Source organism: Polistes dominula, unplaced genomic scaffold (assembly GCF_049000335.1).
Source record: "Polistes dominula isolate Pdom_NZ unplaced genomic scaffold, Pdom_raw_medaka contig_32, whole genome shotgun sequence".
Lineage (NCBI taxonomy): Eukaryota > Metazoa > Arthropoda > Insecta > Hymenoptera > Vespidae > Polistes > Polistes dominula.
This window is the reverse complement of record NW_028300880.1, coordinates 3,712,461-3,735,692: the sequence shown is the minus strand read 5'-3', so window position 1 is coordinate 3,735,692 and position 23,232 is coordinate 3,712,461. Positions and strand designations below refer to the sequence as shown.

At 27.9% G+C, this 23,232-nt stretch overlaps 1 protein-coding gene across 4 annotated transcripts in view; it reads left to right on the top strand.

Moving 5' to 3' along the window:
- Pkn (serine/threonine-protein kinase N) overlaps window positions 1-23,232 on the top strand; it is a 92,382-nt gene that overhangs the window by 22,309 nt on the left and 46,841 nt on the right. For all 4 annotated transcript variants that reach the window (XM_089175656.1, XM_089175661.1, XM_089175652.1 and 1 more), the window contains exons 2-3: window positions 9,293-9,421; window positions 11,067-11,268. In XM_089175656.1, the coding sequence (XP_089031782.1) occupies window positions 9,293-9,421; window positions 11,067-11,268 (331 nt within the window). The remainder of the gene's footprint in view (window positions 1-9,292; window positions 9,422-11,066; window positions 11,269-23,232) is intronic.

Sequence of the window (23,232 nt, the reverse complement as noted above, 5' to 3'; positions counted from 1 at the left end):
GTGAGTGGCAAAAAAATGCAACAGTTTTCTAAAACCTGATATTTCGATATTATGTAGTATTTAGGGTGTATAGCAATAGCCTGCCGTCAGTCAGTCAGTCAGTTTCGTTAGCGATTAGCGGGGGGACGGTTTCAAAGTTGTGAAAAAACCATGTATGTCGCAACAGTTTTCTAAAATCTCAAAATTGATATACAAGTTGTTAATAATAGGAAATATCAAAAAAACATAGTCAGCCCGAATTTTTATTTAACATACGCCGTCAGCAGTCGATACAACAGCGCATCATTTATAGTCCGAGAACTGAGTCGAGCGCGTAATTTCGTGCGTATCGACTGCTGACGGCGTATGTTAACACATTGCGTACGGGTCACGAGATATCTCGTTTTCATGATTTAATTAATGATGGAATCAAAATTTGATTTTCTTATTACTAACGTAATAAGAAAACACCAGGTTAACGGAGTCTCGTGTATTATCCTAATCTCTAATTAACGAAAAAAATTAATGTTAATATTAATCAATGGATCATTACAGCTATTGCAACAGTAGCTCTGTATCCTACCTACGCAAACAGTGTGCCGTACGCAATGTGTTAAATAAAAATTCGGGCTGACTATGTTTTTTTGATTTTTCCTATTATTAACAACTTGTACATCAATTTTGAGATTTTAGAAAACTGTTGCGACTTACATGGTTTTTTCACAACTTTGACGCGTTGCTGACGCGTCCCGTTATGATATTTTAAAGACTGACGGTATCCACATCATTTTTTAGTTAATTCACTTTCAGAAACCAATTTTGAGATTTTAGAAAACTGTTGCGACATACGAGGGCGGATTGATATTGAAGCTACCTAGCGATAGCAGCACAAACACAAAAACTTTTTTTTTTTTTAGAAATTGCGACATGTCAAACGTCAGCTGTTAAAATTTCACCCAAATTCATCGATTAGTTTATTTGTTGTAGACGTTTGAAGTAAGCAACTTTTGTGTTTCTTGAAAAATGGAAAAAAGTGAATTTCGTGCAGTGATTAAACACTATTATTTAAAAGGGAAAACGGCGAAAGAGACAAAAGAAAAGCTTGATAAACATTACGGTGAGTCTGCTCCGTCAGATTACATGGTAAAATATTGGATTGCTGAATTTAAACGCGGTTGAACAAGCACTGCAACAATACCATCAACAGGAAGGCCAAAAGAGGTGGTTACTGAAGAAAATATCAAGAAAATCCTCGATATCGTTATGAATGATCGCCGAGTCAAGATACGTGAGATTGTTGAAATGGTAAACATATCATATGAACGTGTGTTCAATATTTTGCATGAACAATTGCATATGAAAAAGCTATCGGCAAGATGGGTGCCGCGTTTGCTCAGTGTCGAACAAAAACGAGTTCGACAGACCACTTCACATCGGTGTTTGGACATGATAAAGCGTAATCCTGTTGATTTTTGGCGTCGATTAATAACTGCTGATGAAACGTGGGTCCACCACTACACACCTGAAACCAAAAATCAATCGAGACATTGGGTGGAACCTGGTGGAAGTGCTCCGAAGAAGGCGAAGACAGTGAAATCGGCTAGCAAGGTTATGGGCACTGTATTTTGGGATGCACACGGAATATTGCTCATCGATTATCTTGAAAAAGGATCCACAATCACAGGAAAGTATTATCGTGCATTATTGGATCAATTGATTGATGCAATCAAGAAAAAACGACCACATTTAAAGAAGAAAAAGTGCTCTTTCTTCAAGACAACGCACCGGTTCACATAGCATTAGATACGATGCTAAGATTACGTGAAATACACTTCGTATTGGTTGATCATCCACCTTATAGTCCAGATTTAGCTCCTAGTGACTTTTTTCTGTTTCCAAACTTGAACAAATGGCTCGCAGGAAAAAGATTCATCTCAAACGAAGAAGTGATTACCGAAACTAACGCGTATTTTGAGGGGTTCCCAAAATACTATTATTCAGATGGTATAAAAAAGTTGGAATATCGTCTTACTAAGTGTATTGAGCTAAAAGGAGACTATGTTGAGAAATAAATGGTTTTTGAAAAAAAAATGTATTTTTCCTACTTAGGTAGCTTCAATATCAATCCACCCTCGTACATGGTTTTTTCACAATTTTGAAACCATCCCCCCGCTAATCGCTAACGAAACTAGCTGACTGACGGCAGGCTATTGCTATACATCCTAAATACTACATAATATCGAAATATCAGGTTTTAGAAAACTGTTGCATTTTTTTGCCACTCACCTCTCGGACTATTACGATTATAAAAAAATATGATGGTACATCATTCTGATAGATCCTTTGAAAAAGTCATTTTTGCTTTAAATTTTTTTTTTCTTTTTAATATAGTATTTATTTCTAACGTTTTCGAAAAGGTATTATATTCTATTGTTTAATAAAATGTTTCTGATCTTATTTTAAGTGTTTTTTTAAGAAAAGATTTTTATTTATAATGACGTCATCAAATAACAAGTTTCCAATTCAATATGACAAAATACATTTCCAGAACATTCTTTTCAATTATACTGTACCGTATCATAATTTTGCATTACTTTAAAATTGAATGACAAATTTGTTTTTTCAAATAATCAAAATTTGAGAATCTGAAATTCTTAATGATCATAAATTGACTCAATATTAAATAATTTTTTAATCTTTTTATACATAAATAAATGAATACATATCTAACAATAAGAAAATTACAGTTCTTAGATATTGTCAAATTGTAAATTACTACCAATATGAACATATATACAGCATCTGTTAAATCTTGATGTTTTTTGCCTATCCCAAGGTGTAATATACTCGTTATACGTTGAAATGAATACTATATTCTTAAATGAAACTGTAAACTTTTATAAATAAAATCTACTTTATAAACATTAAACATTAAAATTTTCTTTTCTGCTTTTAGTTAACTTTATACACTTTTAACACTTTAATTTGTTGTTTATTTAACACTTTTTTGCAATTATATTTATACATGCTGATTGGTGGGCATCCTTGGTATTTTAAACGAATAAATAATTTTTCTGGTTTATTCTTAAGGAATGTCTTCATCATTAGATGCAGGTAAATTTAAAAAAAAAAACTAATATGTGCATTTATGTACGCGGATAACAAGTTATACTTTTTTGGCGTAACAAAACAAGAAATTTGATTAATAAATTTCATATAATAAGGAATGACATCAAACCATAAATTAGACACGTGTCTAATCATTTTTACATAATAAAAAAAACAAATATCACTATATACACAATTTATGCATATTGAAATTTAATTAATTCACGTAGGTTAGTTGATATGGTTGTGATTTAATGGGCATGTGAGTTATAATAGATTTATGGTAGTTAAAATATGATATACAAATTGAATAGTAGAAACGTTATCTAAATGTCGTATAAATACAAAATCAATCGTAGTACCATGTTGAACTGTAGAAACTGCTTGGTAATTATTTATTGAAAGATTTAAATCTTCACACATAAAAAGGTGATAAGTAAATCAGAATTTTCTGAGTTGAAATAAACATTAAAATATCCACTTAAAATTATCGGTAATTTATTCTCAACTTTATCCATATATGCCCCTCCAATTGTTGCGTATGGAAATAGTGCCTGTTTAAAAAAATGTACAATATCTTTAATCTTTTTTTCATTTAGAGAAATATAAATTGCTATTAACACGAATTTTTTTACCATCTTCTGTATTACACTTCGCTATACAAAATTCACCTACTAATGACATCGCTGAACTAACAAAGTCAGCTTGTCTCACAGTCAAGTTGATAGTCGTCGTCGAAATGTTAGTTGTATCATTTGCATTGTGATAGATAGCAACTCCTCTAGCTCAAATATTTGATCATTTGTATTGAATTATACAATTAAAATTTGATATATTAACAGACCCATTATTATATAACGAAGTTTACCTCAACATTAAAATTTAAGATTTTTGTAGAATTGAATCAATCAGATCATAGGAGAGAACTCGCTAACTTTGATAATTGAAATTATACACCGTCAAGCTTTTCTTTTGGTTGATAAAATGTTGGATGTCTTTATTAATTGTTGTAACTATTTAGGTACATTTTTTTACTGTAATAATAAGCATAAAATTTCTCATCCGTTTTAGGCAACAGAAATTTAAATGTATACTGATACTAATCAATAGGAAAGCTGTAAGAAATTGTAAAAAAATGTACCTCAGTTAACCTTAATGATACAAAAATATTTTAAAAAAAGATTATAAAAACAACTTTTATTACTGATATTCACAAACAATCAATGTTTTTAAAGATATTACTAGTTATTTAATGTCAATCATACCTGCACGTAATAATTAAAAGCACGTAAAAATAATTTTTATTTGTATCAAAATAAGGGGACACGTCAACAAAAAAATCGATTTTTTTTCGATTTTCTGAAAGAATATTATTTCAAAAATATTTCTTCAAATTTTGGTAAAGATCCGCGAATTATTTACGAAACTGTAGTAGTTTAAACGGAGCGCGCCGTAGCGCTCCAAGTAAGTTACCAAAACTTTAAACGTTAATTTCTCCTATTCGTGTTTTTAAAACGGTTGTCCTCGCTGCGTCCAGACCATTTATCCGATCCTTACCAAATTTTGTACAGTAATACTAGATACACGTATCTAGGGAATGAACGAAAGGATTTTTCGAAAAAATGCCAATTTTTTTTTTCTTCAAAAACTCGGCGATTTTTCTGCAAAAATGTCAATTTTTTCGCAAAATGTCGACTATTTTGAGAAAAATTAAAAAATCAAAATTTCCTTTCGTTCATTCCCTGCGCTAACATCTCTACTAAAGGATAACACTCAGTTTTTTTGTTTATGATGAACCAATTTTTGCCAGTGAGGGCAACCGAAAATGACTTTTTTTTTGGACTCTTAGAAAAGTGGCCACAGACAACACAATTTACAAAATTTTTACACAAAAAAAATTGTGAATATAGTTAAGATATATAACTTACATATACCAAAAATTTGTATTGATATTAATAAAACTGGCTGCAAAAAAAATTCACAAAAAACCGCTTTTTTTTTGCATTCGAAGGTGACGTGTCCCCATAAAACACATGTGTACTGTAAATAGAAATACGGAATAAAAGAGATATATCAAATATATCGAATAAATATCGATTAAGGGACCATCTCGGTGTAAAATTTAAAAAAAGTCGATTTTTTTTTTGGTCTCATCTTAAAGTACATTTAGTCGTGCGTGTTCTGTAAAATTTTCAAATTTAAATTCGAATTATTACGGTCGTTACAACCTTTCTTGAAAAAAGAGATTAAAGCGTAAGTTGCAGCGCGCTAAACTTTAAACGCGTTTTTCTCAAAATGCCCTTTTTACAAACGATGTTACCTCTCAGAGGGAGAGTTTTCAAGCTATCGACTTGAAATTTTTACGGAATTTTTTTTTACTTTATTCTTTATGTCCCTATGGAAGCTTTTTTTTTTTAATTCTTCCTATTTTTTCATACGAAAAACTGTTGAAAAACAGGGCTAAATTTCGTACTTTTTCTTTAAGCCGTCGCCATTTTGTCAAATTTCAAAAAAAAAGAAAATATAAATAAAAATCTCCATAGAGACATAGCGGCTTCCCTACAGATTAATAATCAATTTGATTTTTTTCTTTTAGATGCAAACTGCGATCACAATCGTTGACACCGATTGCCCCCATCTGTTTTACTCACTTTTTAAAATAATTATTAACAATAAGTATAAATAAATAAAAACGAATGAAAAAAATATTTTTGTATTGGTAAAGAGTGGTCTTATTCGAAAAAAAACATCCCGATCCCCTCCTCCTATCCATCCGAAAAAAAATCGCGAAAATTGACAATTTTTTTAGCCGGTTACACTGAGATGGTCCCTTAACTTCATTTTGTTAAATTGTTTTTTTTCATATCGCTGTACGCGCGTATTTTTTCCTTAACGCGCCGAAAGAAGTATAACTTGAAAAAAAAATTATTCCAACAAATATATTGTAATCTAATAACTGGATAATATTATCAATCTAAGAAAAAAAAATAACATTAAAATGTTTCACTTCAGTTTATTAAGTTGAAAAAGTTTATGATCAACAGAAAAATCGGAGACACCCTGTATATAAAATAAAAATAATAAACTTTCGGAGAAGTCTGTATAATATCACCGGAAGAAATTGAATATAGATTACAGAAAGATATCAAGGTATTCTTTTTAAACACTCATTGATTAATTTCCAATATATTTCTTTATCTTAAGCAGGTAACCTTATGAAACATAAGGAGTTGAGAATCTCTGTTATCGGATTGTGCTAGATAAGAGATAACGACACAACGGTAATGTCTTTACGACACGATTTGGATTCACTCAAATTCGAATATGGCGTCGGTGAGATCTCACGGATTAATTTTATTCTCATAAGAAATATAATTAAATATCCGTTTCTTAATTTTCTTTTTCTTACTCTCGCTCTTTTCTTACAATTTTAATTAAAACAACTAACGAATTATACAATATTATTTCTCAGTGAATGTGTTTTTTTATTTAACAATAAGTGTGCAATTAATTCCAAGGTCGGCGGGAAGTGTAATAATTATATCGATCACGGATGATTCATAATTATCGATAAAGTTGGTTGTTCAAGTGTGTTTTTTGCAAGAGTATTAATCAATTTATTAATTAAATACTTCGGTTTTCTTTTCTCTTTTTATTACCGGGCGAACGAAATGATCCCGCATTTATATTAATAATAAATTTTTTAATTAATTAATTCAATTTACTTATTTATTTCATTGACATATTTTTTGGAATACAAAAAATAATCGTATAGAATCGAATAGACGAATTTGTCTTTGAATCATTTTAATTGTACGCGTAATACAATTGAAATGTAAAAACGGATAGTGAAAAACAGTGAAACTCGTGTTTATATATATTTGTGAATGATAAATGTGATATTAATCGTAGGAAGAATGTCTTTCGTTAGTCTTCATAAAAAGGAAAAAGTGAGCGTTGTTAAAAGATGTCTTTCAACCAAACGACCAAGAGCGAAATCCTGTTTCGCTTCCATACATCCTGTACGTTTTATTTTATTTTATTTATTTATTTATTTATCTCTCTTTATATATACATATATACAAATATGTAATATAACATATGATAATAAAGAAAAATAATATAATAATAATTCAATAATAAATAATAAAGTAATAAATAATATAATATTATATTTATATATACATATACTATTTTTTAATCTATTATAATAACATTATTTTCATTACATTCTCCCCCTTTGCAAACATTTTCTCTAGAGCTCTGACAAACACACACGCACTCACACGTGCGCGTGTAATTTGGTATATTATCTATGTTAGGTTAAAAGTCACTAACCTAACATTTATACTATAATCCAAATTTTTGATAAGGAAGATTGAGTTCTTCTTTTTTTTTTATATAAATGTTTTCACATAATAAATCTTTTAAACAAAAAATAATTTTGTTTAAAAAAAAATAATTTTATATTAAAAAAAAATAATTTTATATTAAAAAAAAATAATTTTATATTAAAAAAAAATAATTTTATATTAAAAAAAAAATAATTTTATATTAAAAAAAAAATAATTTTATATTAAAAAAAAATAATTTTATATTAAAAAAAATAATTTTATATTAAAAAAAAATAATTTTGTTAAAAAAAAAATAATTTTGTTAAAAAAAAATAATTTTGTTAAAAAAAAAATAATTTTGTTAAAAAAAAAAAAAAATAAAAATATAATTAGTGATTTTTGACTGAATTTGTGTAGACAAAAATTAGGAGTAAATAGATATTGTTTAAATTTGAATGGTATGGTAGTTTTGGGATTTATTTGTTCATATGTGTATGTATGCGTGCGTATAATTTTAAGATTTTTAAATTAGTGTTATGGAAATATAAATTAAATATATATTGAATAATCAAGAGTATGGTTACGTTGAGTTGTTGATTTCCGTCCGATCATCTTAGTCAAGCAGGTGTTGGTCACGTTCAGTAAGTGGATGGGTGACCCTGCGCGTCGCGTTGTTGTGTTGAGTTTTCGATCTCTTGGTAATACTTAAAAATATTAATACTCACACAGTGATGATAACTTAACAGTTTGCTTGAGATCCTTAACGATTGAACCTCCAATAGGGGGATCTCGTTAGAATCTATGAGTTTCTAGCATCTGAAGTCATAGTTACTCTGAGTGTGAATAAAAATTCGAAATAAAATTCTTTTAGTTTTATTTTTGGTATTAATATAATAAATATACTTATCTAATAATTATAATTATAATTTATTTTATAAATTGAATATCTATTGTAGATTAAAGAAATTTATTGCTTAATATATAATTTTTTTTCATTTGATTTTTATTCTTATCAATAAATAAGATAATTTTAGTATTTTAGTTACTCTAAGTGTTAATAAAAATTCGAAATATAAATATCTTTTAATTAACATTTTTGGTATTAATTTAATTTAAAATACGTTTCACGATAGTCATCCTTTTTTTTTTTTGAGGTTTTACGTAAACAATGAAAAATATACTTATAAATTTTTCCCACTTCTCGTTTTATATTTGTTCTTTTTTCTTTTTTGATTTTTTCTTTTTTTCCAATACTATTATGTATTAGATGAATACATCGATTTATGCAAAATATGTATACGTCAGTAAACATGTTAAAGAATTCTCTCAAACACGTTTAGTATAGCCTCAAGCGAACATAATTTATAGTCGAGTGAGAATCTCGTTAAAGAAAATCGATCGTTCGTCGAAACGCGAATCTTTGCTCGTCTCTATGTCCATATATATACTAACTCGGTACTTTGAAATCGATACTATTTTTTTTTTATTTATTTTTTTTTTTGCTAACGTTAATGTCCGTCAATCTATTTCGCAATCTATTCCCAATGGAAAAACTTTTTAACGAGGTGATATGAGTCAGAGAATTTCCGGTTTAATGGCAATTTACAATGATATGAGAGATAAATTTAAATTCATCATAATTATATATTGGAGTGTTAATAACTCATTCTATATAGTATTAATAATAATAATAATTATAATATTTATTTAATTATACGAGTTTTTAAATTGTCTGTTTATAAAGTTACTATATTGAACAAATTTAAATCTTTATATATAAAAATTCAGTGTCACATTGTTATTTTCCAATGAACTTCGAAACTACTGAACTGATCTTAATAAAATTGTTGTTTGTTTGAATTTGTTTTCAGGGCGATTACATCAGGCACCCAGTTCTTTACGAACTGTCGAGCAAGTACGGTGTTGCTGGCAGTGATCAGGTGCCCTTGCCGGCTCGTCTCGATGAGCTCCGGGAACACATACGCAGAGAAATACGTAAGGTATGTATGTATATATATAGGGTGTTCTGAACTTACAAGAACAACAGTACGATTGAACACTAACAGATTAATACAAGATTTGATATATCAGTAGTATACCTTAAAAATGTTCTTATAGTAAAATAATATGACATATTTTGAGTAAAAAAAAAAGCTTTTAACGTGTTAACTGCCGTGTGGGTCACCGGTGACTACAACTCGACAAGAACAAGAAAATGGGAATATTTATGACTGACATGTAAGGATCACGGGTTGAGTATGATTGGGGTCTATAATTTTAGAAAAAAAAGATTAGTTATAATTTTGGAAAGAAAGATTTTAGTAGAAAAGATTAGTTTTTGTAAAGTTACTTCCGTTAACCCACTCGTTCGAGTACGAGCCGTTACTTTAACGACGAGTAGCAAGCAAGCTTTTGCTATCGATTAGCTTAGCATCTCTTGAGAGACGTGTTGTTTCTTCTGTTAAAACACCGACTAAGAAAATAGAAGAAAATAACAGAAAATATATATATAAAAAAAAAAGAAAAAATGAAGAGAAATAAAATAGAAAGGAAAGGAATAAAGCGATACTAGAGAGTGTAATTTTACGTTCCATTTAGTTCACGCTGGAGGAAGTTATTTAGTTGAAAGATGAAAGCGCATTCGAGCGAGTAATAGATCGATCATACTATACTCAAAGAGTTTGTTCGAATTTTTGAGTAAAAAGCTACCGTACGTTTCAGATCTATCGTGTTTCTTTTAATTATTATATATATTAAAGAGCAATATTAATAAATGTAAATGTATATGTTATACTATTAATTGGATCAGTATTTTAAATAAATTGTTGACATTATTTATTATAAAATATCACTTGGCAATCCTAATACAATTCTAATGTAATTTTGATGCAACTATAAGTAACTATTAGTGGGTTACTATTAATTGGATTAGTATTTTCAGTAAATTGTTAGCATTTATAATTTCACTTTACAATCCTAATGCAATCCTGATGTAATTCTGATGCAATTCTGATGTAATTCTAATGCAACTATAAGTTACTATTAATAGGTTATTATTCATTGAATCAATATTTTAAATAAATTGTTAAGATTATATATATATAATAAAGTATTACTTTGCAACTCTAATTCAATCCTAATGTAATTCTGATGCAACTATAAGTTACTATTAATAGATTATTATTAATGGAATCGGTATTTTAAGTAAATTGTTAGTATTATTTATAATAAAATATGACTTTGCAACCCTAATACAATTCTGATATAATTTTGATGCAACTCTACTAATATTATATAAATATCAACAAATTCTTATTCATTAGAACATTTAATATAAAACGCCTGATTATTCATTGTCAGATTACTTTTACAATTAGTTCAAAATCGGATATTTCGTATTTATTGACCTAATACATTGAACATAATTTTTGTATTTTCCTATAATTTAATTTATATACAACTAATCAAAAATTATTATCATTATCCTCATGGTACTCGACGAATAGGGGTGATTCCTGTACAAGATTGTTTACCAAAATTACAACTCAATCAATTAAATAATCAAGAAAATAATATTCTATTATCAATAGAAATAAATTATTTTAAAAGAAACCAACAATATAATGGCACGAACTTTTTGTTTAGGAGTTAAAAATAAAAGCCGGAGCTGAGAAACTACGAGAGGTTGCTACCGATCGCAAGGCACTCTCGGATGTCGCGACGATCGTGAAAAAGGCCAATAGCAAGCTGAACGAGCTCCAAGCTGAGCTCCAGCAGCTCGAAAGTCAAATTATACTGACGCAGGGCCAGCCGCAGTCGCCGCAACAAAATCACTCCAACGGTCAAGGTAAGCCTTGCTTCTTCTTCAATCCACAGCCCTCACCCCCACCCCTTAAGTCTCCGCCAACCCCACTTCACTTTCTTAAATCCTCCCACCCCACTTTTTGAAGTCCCCGTATCCCCTACTCCACCTACTTAAGTCCCCCCCCCATCCCCATCTCACCTATCTGTGTCTCTCTTTCGCTCTTTTTCTTTCCTTCTCGTGCATAACCAGAGAGATACCATCTTCGCTTTCGTTCTTTTACTGGTTCGAACCTTCGAACGCACGAACATCGACCGTGTCGTCGTTGTTGTCGTCGTCGTTGTTGCTTCGTGCCAGACCCAACAGCCTAAACGGGTTTTATATAACGCTACGCGTTAGACTCGATCGATCGACGATTATAATAATATTCTTCCATTGTTGATACGTCTTTCAACAAATATTTTTATTCATAATTTTTCACTGAACAATTACTTAGACATTATTATCATTATTATTATTAGTAATTAATTTTTTTGGGGGGTTTTTTTTTTTTTGAAGTTATACTTCTTTTGGCGCTTTAGGGTAAAAATAATGAGTTGTTTCTAATCGAACTTCAAATAAAATTTTTTTCCTAATTTCTATTTATAGAATATGTTCTCACAATTAGGTCAATAAACCCTAAATCATTCCATATTGTATAATTCATTTATAAAATATATACAATATCAAAGTTATACTTATAGTATTAGGTCGAGTCGTAAATAACTTCCGTTTTTTATGAGACAAAGTATGGTGTTTCTGCAACTGATAAGTGCAAGACACCTTTCATGGAGTTTTTTTTTGCACTCTGTGCAATTGTTGAACGTATCTATTGGATTTTGCTCCAATATTACCTTTAAAAGATTCATCAAATTCGAAAATACGTCCTGCACTCGGTTCATCTTTTAAGATCGTATCTCCAGAACGGAATTTTACAAACCAATTTCTGACTGCCCTATCAGTTATCAGTCCTGCACTGTATACGCTGCATATTTTTTCAGTTGCCACTTTAGTGCCATTACCTTGTTTCAATTCCTAGAGCATTACATGTCGAATATGCACTTTTTACTATCCATTTCAGTGTGTTAAGAAAAACATTTAAATGTAACATTGATCACATAAAAAATTTGACAGAAGACTAACTGAATCCTCATCTATGTAGTGATATCGAAAATCCGTTTGTTTCGGTGACTTATAGTAGGTAAATACGAAAAATAGATTTTACATAGCCGCATCGGAAGTTACGTATGACTCGACCTAATATATTAATATATTCATTTATATTTGTTTATGATTATATTAGAACTTTATTATCAATAATTAATAATAATTATATTATATGATCAATTGCTATTTTCGTTCGTATGTAAATATCTTTTATCAGTAATACCATAAAGTATTATGAAGTTGTTTCGAAGACTCGTTTGAATTATTCGAAATACTTCCTCGACTTATGTTAGTGTAATCGAAAGTTAGTACAGACGCCGCTAGTAGGTACCGGTGTTGTTTCTACATTGAATAGATAGTTAAATCGAACGTCTGTTAAATAAATTTATCTGCACTGGCAATCGAATTTAAATAACTTTCGACGTGTGATCTAGCTCGGTGAATGTAAAACTACGAAATGAAGTTTCTTACACAGTTGCATAAGTGAAACGTAAAATCAAATGAAATAGTACGAATTGAAATAAACACACACACACACACAATCGTATATGAAACATATGCGCGCGTGTTCACACCTCCGCACCACCCACACATATACACACATCTGTTAGATAATAATAGTAATAATAATAATAATAATAATAATAATAATAATAATAATATATGCTAACAACTTAGATTATACGTGTATTTTTTCGGTTATTATTATAAAACTATTTAATTCGTTGCTAATGAAAAATTCTTATCTTATCTTAAATGGTAAATCGTTTAAAATACATTTCTGTAATAACAATTTAATCTTCTATTACAAACACGTACCTATACGTAACTTTTTATAAAATACGTTTTAAATATATTTAAAAACGTTTATTTCATTTTGTCGAAACAATGGTAATAGTTGCTTCGTATAAGAAGTTTTGTTAATAAGAAGAATGATTTGTAAGCATTTATTTCATTGCGATAAAATTATATTAATATATATTTATTATAATATCTTTCTTTTATATAATATTAAATTTATATATAGTATATGCTATAAGGTATATTAAATATAATTTAATTATACTGTACTATTTTTACAATTATATTCATATTAAATAAACAAATATACTTAATAAAAATATTTTAAATTAAAATTTTCTAGAGAGATATTAAAAAATATATGATATAATATAATACAATAAAAATAAGAGAGTGAAAAATAATTCCTATTTTTATTTTAACTTTAAAGACAAAATTCTGATAAAGGTACCATTTACAATTACAAAATATAGTCAATAGATATAGTAATTATATATAATTATTACATATATTATACTATCTGTAAGCTGTATACATATATAAATTATATATGTATAGCTTTATAGCTTTCGAACGAAATGTTTAAAAGTTTATGCTTGTATAACATTTGTTTTTATTTTTACTCATATAATATTCTGGTAAAACTGTACACAGATAAATATTTGAGCACCCTGTATATAATTACTATACAGTTACTAAATATAATTATATATATTCATTTACTAGATACAGTAATTAAATGTACTTATAGATATTATCATTAAATAACCAAATATTTAAGAGTAACTAGTAACTAGATGTTGTTACTAAATATATTTACTAGATATTGTTACCAAAAATATTAAAGATACATTGTTTAATCGGATTTAATTAGTGGCTTGTTCAAAGAAGATTTATTATAGTAAATCAAATGTATAAAGTATAAAGGCAAGTTTTTTTTGAATGTAAGAAGGAAGCATTTCGGTGAGAGAGAGTCCTCGGGATGAATCGTTATGGCTCGTTAACGGGGGGCGACACTTAATAATGGTTGGTCACTAACGAGGCGTCGAGACGACTTTGTCGCTTTATAAACTCCAACGGTGCGTGCCATTCGTCGACAAGAAAGATATCTCTTGTTTCGTACTGTCAGTTCGGTTAGCAAATCGAGCGTGTCCTTTGAGAATCAGAATGACACTGAAAGAGAATGAGAGAGAAGGATAAAACAAGAAAGATAAATTAATAGATAGATAGTGAAAGAGAAAGTGAGAGAGTAAGATAAAATGATAGATAGATTGATAGATACAAAAGGGAAAAATAAAACCCTGGAGTTAGAGAAAGAGAGTGGGATAAAACAAAAAAGATAAATTAATAGATAGATAGTGGGAGAGAGAGAATAAGATAAAATGATAGATTGATAGATACAAAAGAGAAAAAATAAAACCCTAGATAAATACGTTGAGTTAGAGAAAGAGAGAAAGAAGGTTAGAACAAAAAAGATAAATTAACAGATAAATAGTAAGAATGAGAGTAAGATAAAATGATATAATAGATAGATTGATAGATACAGAAAGAGACAAACAAAACTCTAGATAAATACGTTGAGTTAGAGAAAGAAAGAAGGGAAGGTTAGAACAAAAAAGATAAATTAATAGATAGATAGTGAGAGAGAGAGAGAGAGAAAGATAAAATGATAGATAGATTGATATATGTAGAAAGGGAAAAATTAAACCCTTGATAAATACGTTGAGTTAGAGAAATAGAGGGAGAAAGATTGATGGATTCATTTTATTCATTCATTTATAATATTTATTAATTGTCGTTGAATAATAATTTAATTATAAAAAGGATAAAAGAAATAATAAAATATATGTATTTATCTTTATTACGTAAAATCTATTAATTTACGAAATAATTAGCCAAACTTTAAAATGTACTAACCTAAAAATAATTATACTACCTAAGTAACTAAGATTACATACTTTAACTAGGTAATATAAGAATATACGAAAGGTTAATATAGTTATAAAGTATGAAATTGAAATTTGATTCGTAGATCAGATACGAAAGAATAGCATGACTTATAGAACATTGGTTTTCAAAGTATGAGAGAAAATAAGAAGAAATAACTACGAGCATTATTGTAAAAAGAAAAGCAGATTTTAAAGATGAATCAAATTTCAAACTCATACTTAATCTCTCGCCTTTTCTTTATATATATATATATATATATATATATAATAACAAAATAATAATATTAATAATAAAAAATTAAATAAAAATGAAAAAGAATAATATGGTAATAATAATACATAATATAAATAATAAGATAAATTTTTTAATTTTCTATAACTTAAATATCTTATTTATGATTGAAATAAATTTTGTCGATTTGATAATTAGAAAGAAGATTAGCAATATTTTAAATTAATTGATCAATAATTTATTGAATTATCATAGATGCTAATTCGAAAACTGGATTTTCTATAGAACACTATAGGTTTGACGCATACAAACTTTCAAGGGCTAATAAATTGTCAATTTTTTCTACATGATTAAATAATTTTTTCAAGAAAATTATAATAAAAATTAACAAATAATGTATAAAAAATTATCGATATTTTTAACCCGATAAAAAGAAATTTTATTTCACATTAATTTACCGTATAGTTCACAAAATCGATGAATGAAAAAAATCGAAAAGATGTTATAACATTTATGGATAATAATCGTTTTTAGCATGTCGAATCTATTTTTAGATTTTACATGTGACGCTGTTCAATTTCATACAAAACGATTTTAGAAATATTCTTTATTTGCACCGTTTCGAATCAATACCGAGCGATTCTATAATTATTATTTTTCGATTCTATATCGGTTACAATTCGGTTTTGCATAAAGGACGGTTCAATTTGATTCGAAACAGTTCTAAAATTTATTATTTTTAGGTTATGTATTGATTATTGTTTGGTTGGGAAAAAGATGGCTTCTACAACTGTGTTATTTCACGATTCTGCATCGATTACGGTTCTGTTCGATACAAAACATCTTTTTGATTCTTTATTGGTTACCGATTAGTGTTCGATATTATATATAATATAAATATAATAAATAATTCAATAATTATTATTTTTCGGTTTCGTATTGTTTGAGATTCGATTCGATTCCGAATGATTTTATAATTGTTATTTTTTGGTTATGTAATTGTTATTTAATGGTTATGGTTGTCTTATATCGATTATCGATCGATTTGATATGAAATACTTCTATTATTATTATTTATTTTTAGTTTCGTATTGTTTAAAATTTGATTTAATACCTAACGATTTTATAATTATTATTTTTCGGTTCTGTAGAGGTTATGGTTCGATATTGTATCGGTTACGAATCGGTTTGATACTACATCCTTCTGTAATAATTAGTTTTCGATTTTTTTTTATTAGCAGTTTGATTTTGTATTTACTACTGTTCAATTTGTTTCAGAAAACTTCTATAACTGTTATTTTTTTTTTCAATTTTGTATCAATACAAAACAGTTTTATAATCTTCTCTATCAATTTAATTGCAATTTTAAAAGATTAAAAATCGAAACAAATTTCAGTGAGAATATTTATATTCATAACAATTTTAAAAGAATATTTATAATTGTATATATGAATGATAAAAATAAATAAATGAAATAGCTTGAAATTGTTATTAGAAAATTGTTAATTAAGTTCTATTTGTAGTTTTAATTCTGAATAGAAACATTTATTATTATTTTTTATTTATTATTATTATTATTATTTATTATTTAGAAAAATATTCATAACGGTTATGACATTTTTGTCGATATTAATAACTGTCGAAGTCAGAATGAATAGACGATAATTGAAAATAGTTATTTTCGGAACAATTTTAACCTCACTTTTCAACTTTGCATCCGTCATTTCCGTTTTTCTCGTCATATCGACGTGAACTTGCCAATATGTTACTCGATGAATCGATGCACACACATTTGCTTCAACTTCATATTTCTCTTTCTTTCTATTTTCTTATTTTTAGACATGACTGCAAGCAGTTATTTATGTTTTTGATATAGCTAAAAGTGTAACGGGTGATTTATCTTATGAGAGTATTTGAAATATTTAAAAATTCTTTACAATTTTTCTATATTTTATATTTAAATCCTAAATTTATTATGTTTTCTTTTTCAATTGTCTGCAAAATTGACTTTAATAGATTAACTTGATATTTTCTTTTTTTTTTCTCGAATAATTGAAACGAAGTTTGAGAATCGTTTTCGAATTATTTTTATTTTCAAAGTTTGGTATTTTTAAAAATTCACAAATTTTTAGTAATGCGACAGTATAAATTTCAATTTATAATTAATAAAAATTTACAGGATATACTATTGGATAGTAATTAACAATTTATTTTTTGAATTTTTAACATAAACACAATTAACAAGTGCGTACGTGCGTGTGTGTTTGTGTGCGTGTGCGTGTGCGTAATCTAAAATTATTTAAGCTCGTTTTAGTCACGTTAACGTGAACCAACATCGGTGAAATTTATTACGAAAAAGTGAAACACACAGAAATGTTGTTGGTTGGTCCATGGTCATTACCCTTTTACACTAATCCCCCCTTTACCCCTTTTTTCCCCTTTCGTCCCATTGTTAGTCGCAAGGCATAAATTAGTGATGATTAACACGATGTGCCACGTAATCAGGGGTCGTTGAGTGTTCATTGGTGCAGTTTAACAAAATGCGTTGGGGACCATTTTGTCATGAGGATTTCAACAATTTCATTTTTAATGTAGGTTTCAGTCTAATGTAAGTTAATTTCCTGATTTTCATCCTTTTCAGCTCATTTAGGTTTATTACATAGATTAGGGTCTACTATATATAATATTTTATCCTATTATAACGAAAAAAAATTACTTGAAATAATTATAAGGTATTTTATTAAAAACGTATTTTATTATTTTTAATAAAATAAAAACAAACTTAAGGTAATATTATTGTAATATTACAAAAAATTATAATATCAATATATTATAATGTAAATTATTATTTTTTTCATTTTTTAAATATTACTTATTTAATAACAATAAATTGATAATTGGAAATATTATGAAATTGTTTAATTAATAATATTATAAGTTATATAAATTGTTTAATATATATATATGTTAATATGTGTGTTCCTGTTTTTTCTTTTAAGGGTTCATTCTGGTTTATACGCCGAAAAAAAGGCTATTTTCACTTTTTTTAGGCTTTGTAGGATACATATACATATGAAAGTTGTTGGGTATGATAAATACACTCTAGAAGTACGAGAAAAAAATTTTTTTTATTGTTTTTAACATTTTTTGACATTCAAAATGGCTGACAAACGTGAACCCTTCAAAAGTAGGTATGCTGTTGGCGGGCATCGAAATTTGAGAACGGGTGATCTAAAACAAAAAAATTAAACGGTTTTAAATGCAGTATGACAATGGCTATCGGGAATGCTAAAATTATCAATTTTTATGGAAACAAAACAAAATGACGGCCATTTTTCGAAAAATAAAAAAATCGTTGATTTTTGTCGCATTTTCTTGTAAAAGAAAAAATAGTAAAAATTAATATTTTTACTTGGTTATAGCATGCGAGATGGCCATTCTTGTTTAGAGTATGTGGTTAAAATTTCAAAAGGATCGGTTGTGTAGTTTCGGAGATATCATGCCCGCCAACCGAAAAAACGTTGTTTCGAGAAAAACGCGTTTAAAGTTTCTTTTAACAAATTTTTAAAAAGTCTGACTTTACCTTATTCTGGGATGCCTGCACCATACAGTATGCCTTCTGCTTCTTCAAAATACTCATTTTCTTCCACTCTAGCCTTTTTTCGTTGTGTCCTGGCCTCTATCAAAGCTTCTCCGCTCAAACGATTGGCTGAGCGCACGCGCGTGTTGCCGCGGTTACTAGCGTAATTGACTGCGATAGGGCCAAGTTTTATCTCCAAAACGTGCATTATTTTCAGTATTGGTTCAAAACCTTCGTTGAATATACAAGCTGCCAATTTACAAGCTATTTCAACAATTTTTTTTACCAAAAAATAGGTGTTTAGGCACCATAGCCCAAACGTATTTGTTGAAGCACTCATTATTATTTTGAGTGTAGCCACCTAAACATCTTTCAAGTAATTTTGTTTTTGTCATGTCAACATCAACTTTTTGTTTTTTGCAGCTATATTCATGCAGAGACATTTCCACTTACACCATCGCAGATGGTTTGTCTCCTCTATCTGTAATATCTCTATGGGTTTGGGTCGCAAAATAATATACTTAAACTGCTCAAATCGTTCTAAAATTTTTGTATGATAATTCTACATATGTCTACTTTCGAAATATGCAAAAAAAATTGATTTTTTCAAAATGATAAACCAGAATGAACCCTTAATACATTTGCAACCGTAGAAGCATTGGAAAAGTTTCACTTTTTTGAACACATCTATCAAAAATTTTTCTTTCTTGTGATGTTAATAATTTTGATCACCTTTTCGAACAATATTAGTGTATTGGTACAATATTTTTTTCCAATCTTTTGCACAAGAGATTGACTAACATTACATTTTCTTGCAATTTATTGTGTGAAAAAACCAGACTTTAATTTTGAAATAATGTTTATATTTTATTGCCATCGATGTTGGTTTTATGTTGAAAACGTGTTCGATAAACACTTTATTAATTGCACAATTAATAGCATGAGAAAGTAATATGTGTGTATTAATTAAAAACAATAAACACTATAGGTATTAATCATTTTTATAATTGTGAAAGTTTAAATGCTCGAAAATTTCGATGATTTCGAATGCGGTGTAAAACTGACTACAAATGATTTTCAAAGATATACAAAAATAAAACAAACATTTTTAAAACAAAATGAAAACAAACATCGTAAAATTTGGAATAATTTAATGTTGACTTTGAAATATCACCTTATTGATCGTAATACAGAATTGTGTGTCTGAATCAATGTAAAAAATTTATAAACAATTTTATAAAGTGTATAACAGTATTCCTAATTACTGTATATATTTAAAAAAAAATTTTTGTGTGTGTATACTTTATTATAAGTATATAAAATATAATATAAGATATATATATATATATATATATATTTTTTTTTTTTATTTATTTTCATTTAAAAATTTGTTTGGTGTACAATTTAGTGCATATATTTAAAGCTCACGGTTATTAGCTCCATATTTTATCACTGTATATATTTAAAAAAAATTTGTTTTATATACTTTAATACAAGTATATAAAATATAATATAAGATATATTTTTTTTATTTATTTTCATTTAAAAATTTGTTTAGTGTACAATTTAGTGCATATATTTAAAGCTCACGGTTATTAGCCCCATGTTTTATCACTGTATATATTTAAAAAAATTTGTTTTATATACTTTAATACAAGTATATAAAATATAATATAAAATATATTTTTTTTATTTATTTTTATTTAAAAATTTGTTTAATTTATAATTCGATGCGTACATTAAAGTTCACGTTTATTCGTTTATGTTTCAACGTGAAAAATAATTCTCGATTTTTGTTAAAATATTTCTCTTCGATATTTTCCCAGCCTTTTTTGAAATTGTATAATCGAAAATGCAAGGTGGGTGGAGAATCGAGGCCGCTCCGAAGGCCATAAGAATCACGTTTGCTTGGAAAAGACGCCTCGAAGGCAAATATCTATATAGATATAAGTAGTAACTACTTGCACACAAACTCATATAGGCATATTATATACAGGGTGTGCCAAACTTAAACGATCAAACTGCAAGCATTTAATTTGTATCTTAAAAAGAAAAAAAAACAAAAATATTATATAAAGTTTCTTAATAGACACTTTGATTACAAAGTGCATTACTTGCACACAAACTCGTATATGCATACTATATACAGGGTGTCTGAAATTTAAACGATTAAACTGCGAACATTTAATCTGTATCTTAAAAAGAAAAAAAAAGAAAAATATTATGTAAAGTTTCTTAATAGACACTTTGATTACAAAGTGCATTACTTACACACAAACTCATATATGCATACTATATACAGGGTGTCTCAAATTTAAACGATTAAACTGCGAACATTTAATCTGTATCTTAAAAAGAAAAAAACAAAAATGTTATGTAAAGTTTGTTAATAGACACTTTGATTGCAAAGTTATGAACACATTTTGTATACGTCAAATAAACGACTACGCATTTTCCCATTAAAGAAAACAGAAGGTCGATTATGTTTATTGAGTCTGCGTAGGTTACGTGTATTTCTTTTTAATTATGTTATAACATGTCATTTTTGTGTCATTAACAGTTCTATAAAACAATACAATGTAATAAAAAAAATTAATAGAAGTTCTTAATAAAGTATTTGATTATTTTGTCTTTGTGTTGTTCGAATGGAAGCCTAATTAACAATAAAATTAATAATACAACGCGATTGATAACAATTTTCTACGAATTTTCAATAATTATATTCTTAATTCTTTGCACCAGTAATTTCACTAAAAAAGATCTTTTATTTAAGTAATCATCATGAGTAAAAATCGATAAGTGTTAACTGATTACGTCAGGATTACGTCAAAGTTTCGTTTACTTATACAAAATTCGTTGTGTGTGTATGTGTGTGTGTGTATTTAGTAACTTAATGTTTAACCTGACAAACTTTCCAAATATTTGGATCTAATTTTTAAACGTAAATTAAAATTGCACGAATTTGATCGTTTAAGTTTGTAACACCCTGTATATATTTAGTACTCTTATCAGACTCGATCAAAGACTATAAAAAATTCTTAATCGCGACGTACGCGACGCTTTCCATTGGAGTTAACCTTTGCTCGTTTGAAACACCAAGTGTACGTGGCTTTGCCGATTTTTACTGCAAGCAGACCCGTTTTACGAGCTTTTCGGTACTAACCTTTTCTCGTTTCTTATACTCCTCCACGTAATTCCTACTTGCTATTTTTATCTTTGCGTGGGCCAACCATCTTCTCGCGGATTTGTTAGAGCTGCTCGATTTTTCCCTTCTTATGTTAGTTGCTTGCTTTTAAGTTTTTTATTTACTCAAGTTATCTATGGTTATTTTTGTTTTATTTGAAGTCAATTATATGTATAATAATATATTTCGCGATATGTTATTCTTACCAATTTTTATAGAAGTAGAGAAATGTTATTTTTGTTTTACTTGGTTTTATAGGTAAAAAATTAGGTTAAGTAAGTTATAAATTTAAATATTATTATTTAAGGTTATAAAAGTAATAGATAAAAAGGTAAGATAGAAATTATTTGAAGAAAAAGATAAGTAAAGAGAAAAGAACAAGATATTGGGTTTACTTTTCTTGTAATCCTATTTTGTGTACGCTTATGTCTCGCATCCACTTTAAACGTCTACATTTGATTATGAACGTTGTACAAAATTTCTTTGATACTCAAAGAACTTAAAGAGTATTACTATACTAAATACTTAAAGAGTATTATACTAAGAGTACTTATTACTCTGTACTGTTAAATTCTCTACAAATAAGAGAGGAGTGGGTTAAGTATTTTGTACTGCACTACATTACAAAAAGGAACATAACCTTAACACGTTGACTTTCACGTGCATTTAACGTGATTTGCCAACAGGAACTTTTTTATTTTATTTCTATAACTTATTTACTTTCTATAACTTTTATTTTTTATTTTATGCGATGCAAATTATGTTGAAATATTATTTAAATCAAATAAAGTGAATTGTATAATGTAGACAATTTTTGCGATTATTAATTGTTTCAAACTGTCCAAAAATGGTAGTAAATTATAATTTAAGAAAATCTTCACAATAAATTATAGAGCAAGAGCCCACAACGGCCAAAACTTCGTTATTTTATAAAAGCTGAAAGTTTTTCTGTGTATGTCCCCTATACAGGTAAAAACGACCAGTGACTATAGAGTTTAGGTTGTGGTTACTTGGGCAGGTAACAGGTAGTAAAGGTGTATAAAATAGTACCTTAAAT